General features: G+C 39.3%; 3 protein-coding genes across 3 annotated transcripts; all 3 read left to right on the forward strand.

The window, feature by feature from the left end:
• Positions 1 to 3,109: 3,109 nt before the first annotated feature.
• LOC115737428 (probable 2-oxoglutarate-dependent dioxygenase AOP1) lies at positions 3,110 to 4,764 on the forward strand. Its single transcript, XM_048273760.1, has 3 exons — positions 3,110 to 3,471; positions 3,676 to 3,997; positions 4,311 to 4,764. The coding sequence occupies exons 1-3, from the start codon at positions 3,110 to 3,112 to the stop codon at positions 4,557 to 4,559; spliced, it is 933 nt and encodes a 310-aa protein (XP_048129717.1). The 3' UTR covers positions 4,560 to 4,764.
• A 3,329-nt stretch (positions 4,765 to 8,093) lies between these two features.
• On the forward strand, positions 8,094 to 9,708 carry LOC115737477 (deoxypodophyllotoxin synthase-like). Its single transcript, XM_030669603.2, has 3 exons — positions 8,094 to 8,539; positions 8,728 to 9,049; positions 9,269 to 9,708. The coding sequence occupies exons 1-3, from the start codon at positions 8,169 to 8,171 to the stop codon at positions 9,515 to 9,517; spliced, it is 942 nt and encodes a 313-aa protein (XP_030525463.1). The 5' UTR covers positions 8,094 to 8,168; the 3' UTR covers positions 9,518 to 9,708.
• Positions 9,709 to 12,377: 2,669 nt separating this feature from the next.
• LOC115737605 (2-oxoglutarate-dependent dioxygenase AOP3-like) lies at positions 12,378 to 13,794 on the forward strand. Its single transcript, XM_030669801.2, has 3 exons — positions 12,378 to 12,809; positions 12,917 to 13,241; positions 13,345 to 13,794. Exons 1-3 carry the CDS (start codon positions 12,436 to 12,438, stop codon positions 13,600 to 13,602), a joined length of 957 nt encoding a protein of 318 aa, XP_030525661.1. The 5' UTR covers positions 12,378 to 12,435; the 3' UTR covers positions 13,603 to 13,794.
• The last annotated feature ends 1,167 nt before the right edge of the window (positions 13,795 to 14,961 follow it).

The following is a 14,961-nucleotide window of genomic DNA, read 5'->3' on the forward strand; positions in this document are numbered from 1 at the left end:
ACAGCCAAGTAATTGCGTAAATGGTTCACCACCTCCATGACATGATGAGATGCGACCATCACAAGATAATGATATTCATGCTTATGAAAAACATAATTTTGTCGATGTCTTTTGGCGACATATAGGGTTCTTTCAGAGGTACGGCTACATCGTAGAATCTAGAAAAAAGTTGCCATGTTTGTGTTTGGATTCACTTGGCAGTTTTTGTTTTCAGAGATTCGTTCGATGGTTTTGGTGGCCGATGCGAATGTTCTTTTTTACCATGCACGGACACCTGGCTAAGAGTCGGACTACGCCGGCAATATTTGTGGTTTGCTCACACACTCGCCATTACAAGACAATTTGAAGCCTCGAATATAAAGATGCAATAGAAAAAAATGTCATCTAGAAAACAAAAACACTTCATCAGCATCAGCTCCTCTACAAAAAAATCGCGAACCATTATCCTTCTATCGACACCTAAATTTTGATTTTCAGTAAATCATTCATTTAAGTATAAAATGAAAATTAATTGTAGTTCTCACAAAAATAATTTTCTCATGCATTGCATATTTATTTTACGTCAGTCATGCATTCAAGCTAGAGATGAAGCAATTGAGGTCATTTGACATAGCGACTAGACCACACTTAGTCTAAAATTTTCAACTAAGGAATTTTATAGTGGGCAATTGGACTTACTTTCAAGCTCGATTTGGTTTATTCGTGATCACTTTAGTTATTAAGGCTTTCAATTTAATGTCCATTATTTGAAAGAAGCCTTAATTGAGCCTGAGAATTGAGACAAGCCCATTACTTGATTAGGAAAATTCATCCAAGGCTTGAGTATAGGTGTGCTGAATTCTCATGAGAGTTTGGACCTAAACTCAAATTAAAATCAGCCCATTTTACCCATTTAATTATGCGAGACTTTATTTAATTATCCATTTAATTAATTAGAGCCCGATTAGGCTCAGGATGCACAAGAGAGCCCACAAGAGCACGAGATTCGGCCAAAGTCCATGATCATCATTTGGGGCTGAAAATTGTAATTAAAATGTCAAGTGAAAAATTAATTTATTAATTAGAAACTTGCAGAACAATTAAGCCTTTTATTCTAGGGTTTCTCAACCTAGCTCTATATAAACACTTGTTCTCACACGTTGAAAAGACGGCCACAGTTCATAGAGGGAGAGATCCAAGTAGAGAGAGAGAGGGGGGGGGTGTGGGTAAGAAAGAGGTCTTTTCTTGGTGCCTTTCTCTGTGCACGTTGCAAGGAGAGACCGCTAGAGGGAATTCTGGGTCAAGCTTATTGGCTGTTCTTCACGTTGGCTGCCCATCCATGATCGTCACGGCTCCAGTACTTCTCCATTGATGATTGCAAACTCGAAGGCAAAACCAACAATACGGCCCTCACTGTGAGCAACACTAGCAAAATTTCTACCATACCGACGCGAGATCCAATGAAGCTGCTGATCCGTAAGCCACCGTCACCACAAGCACCCATAGTTGCAGTCGTTGCATGCTCGAGACCACCACCATCGCTGGCCGACACCCCCTGCTGTCCAGCGCTGTTTAGCTATGATTTAGCCCTATTCGATATTGGTTTAGCCCCGTTTTCAATTGATATTTGATGGCTAACTTTTGTGTTACTTGGTGCTAGAATCCTGATTCGGAGTTTGATTCGACCTCAAATAAGCTCAAAGGGGGACTGTTTTAAGCGAAAATTGTGTGAAGAATTTTAGCTTGGAAAAGGTAAAATTTCTCAACTTTTTTATTGCAATTTATGCCGGTTAGCTTGATAACTTGCGTATGTGTTTTAATACCTTGATGAATACATGTCGATGTTTTAATACCTTGATGAATACATGTTGAATTGCAATTAAAAGTGAAAAGTTAAACCTTTTTTGCTAATTCTTGTTAAGAACCGAAAATTGGGTATTGTTGCATAAAAATTCTGATCTTTTAAGTAATTTCGATTCGATCATGAAATTGCTTGAATGTTCTTGAGAATTGATGTAATTTGATTGGAAAAATTATTGTCTCTCAAAGTTAAAACTTGTTTGGCATTTTTCTAAGATCAAATTGAATTAATTGCAAAGAATAAGGATTTTTAATGAAATAAAATTGATTTTCGGCATACTCTCTCTCTCTTGGTGGCCAAATTACATGATGGTGGATATCCTTGCCTTGAATTTTAATCCTTGATTGGTTAAGTGACATTATCCTATGATTTTCTGATGATTTTTCTATGTTGTGGATAATGATCATCGATTCAGAATTTGTCTAATCTATGAGAATACTTGAATTGGATAATATCTAATCTATCATAGATAAACTTTAATTCGGATACTTATCTCTTGCATATTGAGTTGTTTATAAACAAACATGATCATAATATATGCTCCATTGTGCCTAGATCCTTCGAAAAATAAATTATATTTCCTCGGCCTTGATCTTATGAAATGTGATTATAATTTAGTATAGAATTTTCGTGTTCTACCTTTTGAGAAAATGGATGATGTTATTCTATACATCTATTGTCATACTAGCTCGAATCTTCGAAATGTAGCGGATAAAATTCTGCTCTAGCCCGGATCTTTGAGAATGAGTGAGTTTATCAGAAAATTCGAAATTAAAAGATATATTATGGGCATTTTTGTTTATCTTTGTTCAAACTTTTGGTTGTTTTATTTTGCCGAGAAAATACAAAAAAAAAAAAAATCAAATCATTTTTTGTATATCATATGGTTTTCCATGTCATATTTTTCCAAATTAATTATTCAATTCACATCAATTAATCGAAAAGGATTTTTCATGAAATTGGTATCGAAAGGACATTAATTTTTTCAAATTAATCTAACCAAGTTTGCGGACTCATTTCTCTAGTTCGTAGGAATAAAGTAGTCCGTAGGTTTCTAATCGACCTACCGCAAATGATTAGTAGCGGCTCCAATTGAATAGTTTTTCGCGAAATAAAACTTAAATTACAATTTGGTATGGGCTTGGAGAGTAAGAGTTTGGTTAGTTAAATAATTAAAATAATAATCCATTAACTTAAGATTGTTGAACTTTCGGTCGCGACACCCCCTCAAATAATAAACCGGGTGGACAGAGGAGCTAGAAAGCAAAAATGGCGTCCAAAGTTCCCGTCATAGTCTTCACAGAGGAAAGTGTGGAACCCGGGACCAAGTCTTGGATGAGAGCTTGCGATGAAATCGTGCGGGCTCTGGAACATCACGGGTGCTTCGTAGCCGAGTATGAGGGTTTCCCTCCGGAGCTTCGCGACCCGATCTTTTGCGCCGCAAAGGAGCTCTTTGATCTCCCTCACGAGACCAAGGTTCGGAACCCAGATAGCGCCTACTCAAAGGGTTACATACCCCACTATCCAGGAACTCCTTTGCTTGAAGGTCTGAACCTTGATGGTGCTGAGAAACTCGAAGCTTGTGAGACGTTCACAGCTCTCATGTGGCCATCTGGGAATGCTCGCTTCTGGTACATCCTCCTCTCCTATTACCACCAAAGCAAAGGCGAAAAAAAAAAAAAAGTATTTGGGGCACGGAATAATACATGTCCTTAAGAAGTTGTAGTGACAGCTTCAAGATTTTTACAATGCAGTTGGGATTCTGAGTCTTTGCTAAGTAAGTCGGTTTTTGTTACATTGATCTTATTAGTAAATGTTTTTCCGGTTTGTGGTAGCAAAACTGCTCATTCCTACACGAGGGAGATAGCTAAATTGGAGAAAACGGTGACGAGGATGGTGTTCGAAGGCTATGGCGTGGGGGGCTACTGCAACTCTCACACCGAGTCCACCACATACCTCCTGCGCATCTTGAAGTACAAGAAACCCGGCGAAGACGAGGTTAACATCAACTCGGTCGCCCACACGGACAAGACCTTCCTGTCCATTCTGTATCAGAACAATGTGAAGGGCTTGGAGGTGATGACAAAGGATGGAGAATGGGTCACCTTCGAGCCCTCGCCTTCGTCTTTCATGGTCATGGCCGGCGATCCATGCGTGGTGAGTTAGCTTATCTGTTATTCTCCCCGAACTAGTCAAGCCTCGCTGGCCATGTGCCTGAAATATAATGCGCTTTAGATGAAGAACAGAAGCAGGGTCAAATGGCACAAAGTTAGGTGGCATAGATGCATCTTTGAAGTGAGGTACATGACAGGAAATTATACTTAAATTCTGATAGGAGGTAACCCATTATATTATTCTTCACTTCTCAGATGGCTGGCTAAGCAGGATTGGCCTATATAAAAAACAATACCATTAGCAGAGACCGACACTATACTTTATCTGATCTATTCAAATGTCTATGGGTTGTCAGGGATGGAGCAATGGAAGGATCAAAGCTTGTTTCCATCGGATCAACGTGAGAGAAGAAGGGTTGGTGAGGTACTCGCTCGGCGTCTTCTCCTATAATACAGGAACAATAGAGATACCCAAGGAGCTCATAGACAAAGACCACCCTCAACAGTTCACATCATTCAATCATGTTGATTTCCTTCGTTTCTACGACAGGAGCCAGGATCGCACGAAGGGTCATTGCCTCATCAAAGCCTATTGTGGAGTCTAAAGCCTATTGTGAAGCTATTGGGGCACAACATGGCTATCGAATAAAATTTCAGCCAAGTTCATGATCTTGCAGCATGTATCTTTGTATTGCTTGGCCAGAAAGAACTTTGTATTGTACCATTGTTAAGAATGAAGCGTGTATCGTACCATATTTAAGTATGAAGCATGAGTTGTGGTAACCAGTGGATCTTTTGGACAAGATGATGTATGGGCCCCTTTTTTTCTCCCCTTTTGTTCCCCTCTTTTACTTTCCTTCTTTTTCATTTTTTTTTTCAAATCTCGGTAAACATGCACTCTTGGTACCAATCTTAAACACACAAGCTTTTTGCACTATAAACATCGATAGGTTGATAATTACACATACTTTTTTCGTACTCCGATATGATTTAGAAAAATGAGACATCCAAGGTGTCGGTTTAGGATTTCTTCAAAGCACGGGTAAGTAACGGGTGATGGCGTGATCATCGTATCCTCACGCCTAAGCAGGCTTGGACAAGCTTGGGCAAAGATCTCACCTACGAGAAAATCGAAATGCACATCTTTGGACCCGGCTCGGCCCTGAAAACTCCCTTGTCAATTTTGTGGTATGGACAAGCTTGGACAACACACTAGGTTCGACCTTTAGCCCGGCCTAATGATCACTTCTACTTCCAACACCGGACTAAACCTATTCGGTATGAAATACGATGAGCACTTGAGTTTCTCAGAAAATTCAAAAGAAATTAATGTCAAGATATCAAATGCGTGCAGCAAAAAAGATAAAGGTACACACTAGTACATAATCATTTAGAAATGCTTCCCGAAACGCTCATCTCTCACGTGTATCCACCAATTGAAATGCTAATCAAAAGCATTGTGGTAAAAAGAAGAAGCAGAAACTCGGAAGATCTAATCAAATTCCAAAAGGGAATGAGAACCTAAATCGTCATTTAGGGCCTGCATGGTAACCATTCTGGTTCTCTGATTCTATTTCACGGAGTATAAAAAGATGAGAATCCTGTTTGGTAACATAAATGATTTTGATTTTGATTTTGATTCTATTCCTAGAAACAGTTTTGAAGCAAAAACAAGAACAAAAAAAAAGTTAGTTCTAAAAAAAAGAATCACTTTTGAGAATGACAAAAGAGAATGAAGTCCCACATCTCTCATTTTTCTTTTTCAGTTCTCTCAATTTTTCCTCGACCTAAAACAACGGGAGGTCTCATTTTCAAAGAAAATATATAAGATAATAAAATATTACATAAAAATTGAAAATATTTGAAAATATTCCTAAAAAAATAAGCAAAATTTTCAGAAAATCCCTAAAAATAGAAGAAGCTTAGAATAGGCTAGTTTGATCTCATTTCGGAAATTTGGGCACTGATTCCCTAGATTTTATAGATTTTGTTCTTTTTTTTGAAAAATTTTAAATACCTTTGCAATTAAATTCGAACCACATTTTTCTAAGCCCTTAGGGCTTCATTAGTGTTTTATGATGTGATTTATCAATTTCATGATTCCTTGATTGCACACTTGATTTCGTTAGTTGTGATTTTCCTAGGTTTATGTACTTTAGACTTAGTCTAGTTTTTAAAAACATTGGAAAAAGACAAAAATAACCATTGTGAATACTTAGCAAGCTCTCGTTCTTAAGTTTTCGATGATTTAAGATCGAGGCTTGATTTTCTAGAACAAAAAATGCACACAATATAAAGTAGGGCATTGCATTTTCCTTGTAGAAACGAAGGTGTCGCTTGTGTCGGTTGTCCGCTCGCTCAAAGGAGTTCGATGAAACCCCACAATAAATGGCGAAAGTGACTCATGATGGCTATTGATATTTATTGTTACATTTCAATATGCAATATGTTATGGAAGAGAATCAATATGAATTAATCTTCAATTAATTTCAAATGTATGATGAAATTTCGCACAGTAACTACGTAATTATTTGACTTAAATGAAAAAAAAATTAAGAAGAGCAATTATTCTAGGGAACAGAAATTTTATGCGGTTATCAAATGCGTTTCTGTTCGAAGAATAAAAATTTTGAGCAATTATCAAACGCCTTCTGATTCTCTAAACTCATTCAGGAAATAGAATCAAAAAAAGTCATTTTAAACATAACCACTTTTTCAGATCAGGATGTTGTCATGCAAGCCCTTAGTAATGTGCTAAACCGACACATCTTGATTCACCCTCCAATTGGGCAGGATCAAGCTCAATATCAGTGAGCCCCGATAGTCAGCCCATGGGCCAAAGCCTGTATCAACGTGAAAACTACTATAGTTCCTATAAAGCAGATTCATAAATTGAAGAAGGCGATACTTGGAGAGCAATCCTTTATGTGCATCAAGTAGCTCCTCCTCGTACCATAACAGTAATATCTAATGGCTTTTCTTTTCCACAATATATGTAGTAGGGGTGTCAAAAAGGACCGATTAAGGAAGTGAAAGACCCAATGAAGCAGATTAGTTGTGTATAATTGCCGGTCACGAATGATCAAATTCGTTCGTGTCTTGAAGAAGTGAAATTGGTTGATTATCTTTTGGTTGGAAGATCTTTGTTCATACTCCAAAAAGAGGGTTCCGTGCTTGATTAGCTTATCTCCAAGACAATGGGAATGTGGAATAAATAAGATACATGCATAGGGTGTTTTTGTGAGAATTGTGAGATTAGTACATATATCTCCATAAAGGAGTGACTACCGATGTGCAAGATCATGTCTGTTTCAAGCATTTTTAAAAATTACGATTATGCTTCGATTATTTTTTTCAAGTTTTTCTCGTATTTTTTTAATCATTTTCAATTTATATTTTCGTAACGATCTAACTCATATTTATGTGGCCTTTTTTGACGTGAAATTTTGGAATTTTTACAATACTTGCGTCCAATTGGATATTTACCTCGTATCTCATCGTTGAGATGTTACTACATGGTCCATTAATTATGTGAATCTCATCGTGAAGGCTTCATGATTAACATGTGAGTCGGACCGTATGGATTATATAATATTTTTTTTCTTTATCGACATATTTAAAGGGACGGCACATCACGTACGTCAACCATCGTATTTTCTTTTCGCAAGTTGTTTTGTGACAAGACATGTCCATGCACGTAATTAGCTAGGTCATCATCGAATTTGAAAATATCGCCAGTTTGCAGGACCACGAAACCTCCATTGGAAATATCTTTTCCCAGATAATGTATGGAAATACGACCGTCGCTCGAATTTCATCCAAACATTACAAAGTTTCAAACTATATACAATTTATATTAATAGCAAAAACAAAGTATATCTTCTTTGTGAGGTAAAGCATTGAGTCAAGACCTTAGGATATTCGGTAATCTTGTACAAGGTTAAATAAGTCTATTTGGATCAGTCTATCTATTGCCCGACCCGATCTGAACCGATTGTTTGACGGGTCTACTCGTACCCAATCACCTACTTCTTCCGTTCTACTGTGGATGAGAATCCATGAGTCGGGTACCCTTGGGAGAGAACCATTAGACCATGGAATATATATTTGCACAATAACCAGTTGAACCATCAAATTCAACTTATCAAGTGAAACCATACATAGCCCAAAGTTCAATTCAGGAGATTTAGAGCGAGATCGGAAGCCTAGAACTCATGGGTTCTCAAACAATACCAACTCCCACCATTGATTTAACCTTGGAGAACTCGAAACCTCATTCGAGTTCTTGGGTTGCCACGTGCAACCACATCCGCCTCACACTCGAGGAGCAGGGCTGGTTCGTCGCGAAGTACGACAAGCTGTCGCTACATCTTCGAGGCACGATCTTGTCCGACCTTATAGAGCTGTTCGAGCTTCCGTACGAAACCAAAATCCAGAACACGAGTGCTAAGCCTGCATTCGGCTACGTCGGGAAGATAGCCGCGATCCCTCTTCACGAAGGCTTGGGGATCGACCGCGCCACAGATTTGAGAGAGTGCCAGAAGTTCGCCAATCTCATGTGGCCATCCGGCAACGATCGTTTCTGGTACGAGAAAACAAATTAGACTCCATGTTTCTGTTAACATTTAGCTTTCCTACTACTGAAGCGCTAATCCGATCACGATCTTTGCAAAATTCATCATCTTCATCATTAATTCTCTTAGCAACCATCCTCAATCATCAAGCAACGGTTTATGTAGTGAGCTAATTCTCTGTACTGCGATACTTGATCAGCGAAAATGCTCACCTTTATGCGAAGACGGTCTCAGAGTTGGAGCAGACGGTGGTGAGGATGTTGTTCGAGAGCTACGGAGTGGAAAAGCATTGCGAGTCTCACGTCGGGGCCACCACTTATCTGCTGAGGTTTCTGAGTTACCGGAGGCCCGAGAACGACGAGGCCAACTTGGCATTCGTGACTCACACGGACAAGAGCTTCATCTCCATACTCCATCAGAACCATGTGAGAGGACTGGAGCTGAGAAACAAGGACGGAGAGTGGGTAGGGTTTGAGCCCTCACCTTCTTCGTTCGTGGTCTTGGCTGGTGATGCATGCATGGTAATGGTTGTTACCCTTTCTAGCATTTTGCAAAATTAGACAGATCAAGGAAGTTTAATCATCTTACGGTAATAATAGACAACTTCCAATTTAAGGTCTGTTTGTGAGGGAGACTCTTGACAAAAGATCAAATATTGAGATATATTCTTACAAAAGCTGTTTTGTTTAACGATGGTAAAAGTTTGAACGAACAACAAGTGGAATGTTTTGCTTGGACAGGCATGGAGCAATAACCGAGTAAAGCCTGCTTATCACAGAGTAGTGATGAAAGGGAACGAAGCAAGGTATGCGCTTGGATTGTTCTCTTTCCGGGGTGGACTGATAGAGACTCCGGAAGAGCTTATCGACGATGAGCATCCGATGCAATATAAGCCGTTCGATCATGTGGGCCTGCTTCGTTTCTACGACTCCGTCGACATCCGTGACAGAGCCAAGCATACCATGACCAAAGCCTACTGCGGAGTCTGAAATCCACTCTCCACGGTCATGCGCAGAAGGAGAAGCGAACTCTGTATTAAAAGAAAATAAAGAGAGTTTAAGTATGGAGTGTGTAAGGATTTGGGCTTCCTCAACGAGCGAACTATTTAGAGATGATTGTTTATGAAATTGTGACTCAAGTTACAAATTGCCTTCATAGGTACGGGAAGTGTATTAACTCCGTAATAGTTTCACATAACTTAAGGCTACAAATGGTCACTTCAGGGAGGAGATTGTGCATATCTACTGATCCTCAAACCGTGCACCGAATTCGCGTTATAGATTAACCCCCCGACGACTCGAAACCTGATTCAAGCACTTGGCTCATTCCGTGTGCGATGACGTCGGCGCCGCGCTCGAAGAGCACGGGCGGCTCGTCACGGAATACGACAAAGTTTCAGTGAGTCTTCACAACACGATATCTTCCAACATGATAGATTTGTTTGAACTCTCCCGTACGGGATTAAGTCTCGGAACACGAGGGATAGGCCGTCGCATTGTTATGTCGCGAAGACCCTGTAAAGGTGATGTGACAATTTGTACATAGCTAGATTATTATGGACGCGAGAGGGTTGAAGATGAGGGCCAAAGACGGAGATTGGGTCGTGCTTGAGCCGCCGCCTTCGCCCTTCGTCAATAGTGGCTGGGTAAGCATGCATGTTGGGTCACTCCGCTATTCTTGTTTAGTCTTTTTTACAACTAGTATTTATGGAGGAATCTGAGTAAACTTAGCTGTCCTAAGGTGTTTCACCACTAGAGGACGTGCAGAGGCACCCACAGTTTCAACGAAAATCTTTTTTTAAGATGTATTGAACAGAAAACATGTAATGTCGCGTGTCACATTGACGTGGTATCACCGAGTCAATCATGTATATCTATTTTGTTTTTATGATAACGGTCCTAATTCTAAATTTTCGATAACTATGATTGACTCAGATGATAATACGCATAAAAATAGCACCTATAAGCTCCAAAAACATAATCTGAATTTCACATAAACCATTCAATGTGGTTAATTCCTAACTTTCTTGTTATGTCTGCTAAACACCAAACCAAGATATGTACGTTGCACAATCTTCAAGGGTAATTAATCCTCTGAACCCTCTTAAGCAGCTATTAGAGTATCGATCCTTCGATTTAAGGGAAGTAAAGCGAGTCAATTTATCTCATGAAATCCGACCAATCACATGCAAATCATAATGGATTTCTCGAGTTGCGACAATCCTGCCCATCGTATAATTGACTTTAGTGCGATGATGGGATAAGGAAGATCTTGCTTTCTTAAGGAGCTGGCATTGAAACCGACCAATCCTATGGGTAACAAGCGACATTAAAACAAAAACGTCATACGTTGTCTTCATGGACCATGAACATAACATAATCAATTTGAGATCAATATAATGTGTCGTATACTCTGCATCTCGGTCCCCTAATTGGATAACCCCATTTCATTGACAAGGTTGCAAACGGGAAATTAACATTCATGTCGATAGTTGAATAGCAAAAACACCATTTGATATATCCTTAAAGCCCGTACAATTGAAGGGAGAGAGAAAGAGAAATCGATATCATGTATCGTAAGACAAATGCTCACATAATAATGTTGTTTAAGATTGGATTTCCCTTCTACAGAGTCGATGTTTCACCACATATTTGGACCACCTCGAGATCTCGACACCCAAATGGTTTGGTCCCCTAGCTTGGTCTGTATCAATACTTGCCTTCTATATAGAACCAAGACCCATCGATCAGATCAGGAGTTGATTCTGATTACTACTTCAATGATTTATAACGCTTCATTTTCCTAGGGTCGTACTCGAAGTTCTCTCGCATGACATGCTGACGAGGGCTTTGAAGGTGCTAGCAGATTTTAATAATTGATCGGATCAACAAAACGGAGCGGTGCTGATTAAATTTAAGAATGTTTAGCACCTCGTGAAAAGAACAAGAACTGGTACCACTTGTAATAGTTCTTAAGAAACTATATTTCTTTTGGCTCCTTGAGCCTCATCAAGTGAGCATATTCCGTTTAATATATGTCCAAACACTTCATAGGAAAAATACGAATAGAGAAATACAAAATATGACAAATCTCACAATATGTTTTCAATGGGAAAATTACCCAAAAAGGTCCTAAACTTGTTGTGTGAAAATCAATTCAATCCCGAACTTTTTAATTTAGCTAATTTAATTCTAAACATTTTGACAATGTAATCATTCCGATCAATTTTGACTAGATATCGCCAACTTAGACGTTGGACGTCTTACATGACATAGCCGGCGCTGATGTAGACAATTTTTGATAAATTTTTCTGAGTATTTATATCTTTAATATTTTTCTAGTTTTTCCATAGCCGGACACTAGGCAATTTCCTGCAAGTCCTCGCCAATTGTGAGTGAGGTAGCCCTTGTCGACCACAATGGAAAAAAAGAAAATAATTTTTTTCAATTAAAATTCAGAATAAATTTTAAAAAGTTACAAAATTTATCTACGTCGGTGCTTATCGTGCCACTTAGAACGACCTAACAGTTTCTAGCCAAATTCAGCAAAAGGAATAAATTAGCAAATTCAAAAAACTTAGGATTAAATTAGCCAAATCGAAAAGTTTAAGATTGTATTAGCATACGTCCAATAATTTTTTTAAAATTTTGGCAATTGCCCCGCTTCCTATGCACATGCCATGAAACGTTTTCCTTTTAGAGATGAGCTATCTAATCACCAGCGATATGAGCAGCTATATTTTCAGAAATGAGGTAACACGGCTTTATGTAAAATAGAAAGAGAAAAGAGATGAAACCCGTTCGCGCGCCATATAAAAGTACATATAGATGGAACAAACAAGGAGAAGCACCAACATATAGATCACATCTGTCAAAGGGCAAAGTCTCTTAACACACCTTCACCATCAATGGGTTCTCTTATTTCCCCCGTTGTTCCGGTCATCGACTTCAACAACAAGGACTTGAAACAAGGGACAAGCTCATGGGCTTTGGCGATGAAACAAGTGTGCCATGGCCTTCAAGAGTTCGGTTGTTTCGTAGCTTTGTACGACGGCGTTCCTCCGGAGCTCGACGGCTCAATCTTCAAGGCCACCGATGAGTTGTTCAGCCTCCCCACGGAGATCAAGAGCCAGAATGTCAGCGACAAGCCTTACCACGGCTATGTCGGCCAAGTCTCCCTCATTCCCCTCCACGAAGGCTTGGGAATCGACAACGTTACGGATCTGGAAGAAGTGGGCAGGTTCACCAAGCTCATGTGGCCCGATGGGAACGACCACTTCTGGTATCTTGCTAACCATCGATTGGCTTCGTTTTTACACAAATTTTTTCCTCCCAAGTCGCGTGCTTTATGATCTGCTTAACTAATAATTTGATTTGTTATGCAATAAGCGAGGTTGCGTACTCTTACTCAATGAAAGTGGCTGAGCTAGATCATATGGTGGTGAGGATGATCTTTGAGAACTACGGCGTGGAGAAGCACTACGATTCTCATGTCGCTTCCACTAGCTATCTCCTTCGGTTCTTGAAGTATAGGGCGCCCGAGACTAGCGACCAGGGTGACAATGCCATACCCCGCCACACCGATAAGACCTTCTTGTCTATACTTCACCAAAACCGCATCAACGGCTTGGAAATCAAGACCAAGGAAGGCGAGTGGATCGGGTTCGACCTCCCTCCGAATGCTTTCGTTGTCATGGCGGGTGATGCGAGCATGGTAAATTGCTCGACCCTTCACTACCTAATCATCTAATTGATTCAATGCATGTTTTTGAACATTAGCAATGACTCTAGTTCCCTGTGTATCGGCTTTCGACCAGGGTTGGAGCAATGACAGGATACGTTCATGTGATCATCGAGTGGCCATGAAGGCAAGCACCACCCGGTACACTCTGGGCTTGTTCTCGTTCCTTAGCGGCATGGTTCAGGTGCCTCAAGAGCTCATCGACGAGAACCACCCTCTCAAGTATAAGCCATTCGACAACGTGGGGATGATCCATTTCTACGCCTCTGACGAGGGTCGCAAGCATGAGTACACAGTCAAGGCTTATTGCGGAATCGAAACCCCGATCATCTGATTAATTATAAGCTCAATAAGCCCCTTGTTATTTATGTAATTGTGTGTTGGTGTGTAATTTGGCAATGTTGCTTCAAATGGTCTGTCGTTTCTATTTTCCTTAATGGAATAATCATGTTATGAGGACTCTCGCAAGTTTGTCATGTCAGAATATTGGCTTCTTCTGCTTTTACAATGAAATTTGATTAGCCTATGCCGTTGCACAACTTTTCAAATACATCATATTGTCCGAATAAGCGTTCCCATATGTCCATATGTTGAGGATTCAACATGGTTATTGTTAAATTTTTGTCTTGAGTTTGAACAATTTATGGAACCCAATCCGATTGGAGGATATAGATCTATTTGTTAAATGGAATCTAATTATGAAGAAAAGAAATTATGGATTACTTTCTTATTTTGAATCAGAATTTTTTTCTTGAAGGCCAGAAATATGTTCGCGTGAACGTTTGTCTCTTGGAGATAATATCCAAGATATTTGTTGCCCACGATAGAGTTCACGTTTGTTTGGCACGCTGGACGTTTTCGCATTGCCTCGTGAGGGGTCAGTCAACTCCTTTGACTCCATGAAGTTGCACGAAGAAAGAAATAAAAGGCAGAGCTTTTATTTTTGAGCTTCTTGAATCCGAGAGCCAACGCATGGAAGGACAAAAGAAAGAACATATAGATGTTCTTGTCTTTATTCGTAGGTAGAGCAAACAAGAAGAGCATCAATTTTTTCGGTGAGTTTTTTGAGTGAGTTCTCTGTAAGAGATTGTGAAATATTACTTATGAGTTTACTTTAGGTTTAATTTAGGTGTGCGAAACACTCGAGCATATAGGCAATTGTAACTTCGATTCTCCGATTATAGTGGATTGTATTATTGGCTCTTCCCGTTAATGTAGGTACCAACATTCAAATCGAATCATGTAAATATCTGGTGTCCTTTATTGTTCCTCGTTTATTTCTCTGGTGAATTCGTATTGACATATTTGCAAAATCCGTTAGCGTTTCCAAATTATTGTCACAAAATTTAGTATTAGAGCCACGGTTAGAGTTTCTAGAGTTAATTTGGGGATTTTGCTTATCTGCTCACTTTTTGAAAATTCTATTATTACAATTATGTCTGAAGCGAAATTTGAAATTGAGAAGTTTAATGGGAAGAAATGTTAGTACTAGCGTTATCACCTAGAGGGATTAAATAGGTGATTTCAAGGAAATATAGAAATAAATGGGAAATATAAACAAATAAGCTCAGAGTTTGGCACTTAGACAATGAATGCCAGTAAGGTTTGAGATATCCACTCGGAAGCAGCAGCGTACACAATTGTACTATCGCATAATATAAACAGAGAGATTAAGGGATAGAGAAATTATAAA

This window comes from Rhodamnia argentea, chromosome 2, assembly GCF_020921035.1.
Source record: "Rhodamnia argentea isolate NSW1041297 chromosome 2, ASM2092103v1, whole genome shotgun sequence".
Classification (NCBI taxonomy): domain Eukaryota; kingdom Viridiplantae; phylum Streptophyta; class Magnoliopsida; order Myrtales; family Myrtaceae; genus Rhodamnia; species Rhodamnia argentea.

What these genes read in the sequence shown, in the direction of transcription:
- LOC115737428 (XM_048273760.1), top strand. Translation starts at nt 3,110, where the DNA reads ATGGCGTCCAAAGTTCCCGTCATAGTCTTCACAGAGGAAAGTGTGGAA. An exon ending in TCTGGGAATGCTCGCTTCTG is followed by an intron (nt 3,472 to 3,675) that starts GTACATCCTCCT and finishes GGTTTGTGGTAG; the next exon opens with CAAAACTGCTCATTCCTACA. An exon ending in TGGCCGGCGATCCATGCGTG is followed by an intron (nt 3,998 to 4,310) that starts GTGAGTTAGCTT and finishes ATGGGTTGTCAG; the next exon opens with GGATGGAGCAATGGAAGGAT.
- LOC115737477 (XM_030669603.2), top strand. Translation starts at nt 8,169, where the DNA reads ATGGGTTCTCAAACAATACCAACTCCCACCATTGATTTAACCTTGGAG. An exon ending in TCCGGCAACGATCGTTTCTG is followed by an intron (nt 8,540 to 8,727) that starts GTACGAGAAAAC and finishes ATACTTGATCAG; the next exon opens with CGAAAATGCTCACCTTTATG. An exon ending in TGGCTGGTGATGCATGCATG is followed by an intron (nt 9,050 to 9,268) that starts GTAATGGTTGTT and finishes TTGCTTGGACAG; the next exon opens with GCATGGAGCAATAACCGAGT.
- LOC115737605 (XM_030669801.2), top strand. Translation starts at nt 12,436, where the DNA reads ATGGGTTCTCTTATTTCCCCCGTTGTTCCGGTCATCGACTTCAACAAC. An exon ending in GATGGGAACGACCACTTCTG is followed by an intron (nt 12,810 to 12,916) that starts GTATCTTGCTAA and finishes TTATGCAATAAG; the next exon opens with CGAGGTTGCGTACTCTTACT. An exon ending in TGGCGGGTGATGCGAGCATG is followed by an intron (nt 13,242 to 13,344) that starts GTAAATTGCTCG and finishes GCTTTCGACCAG; the next exon opens with GGTTGGAGCAATGACAGGAT.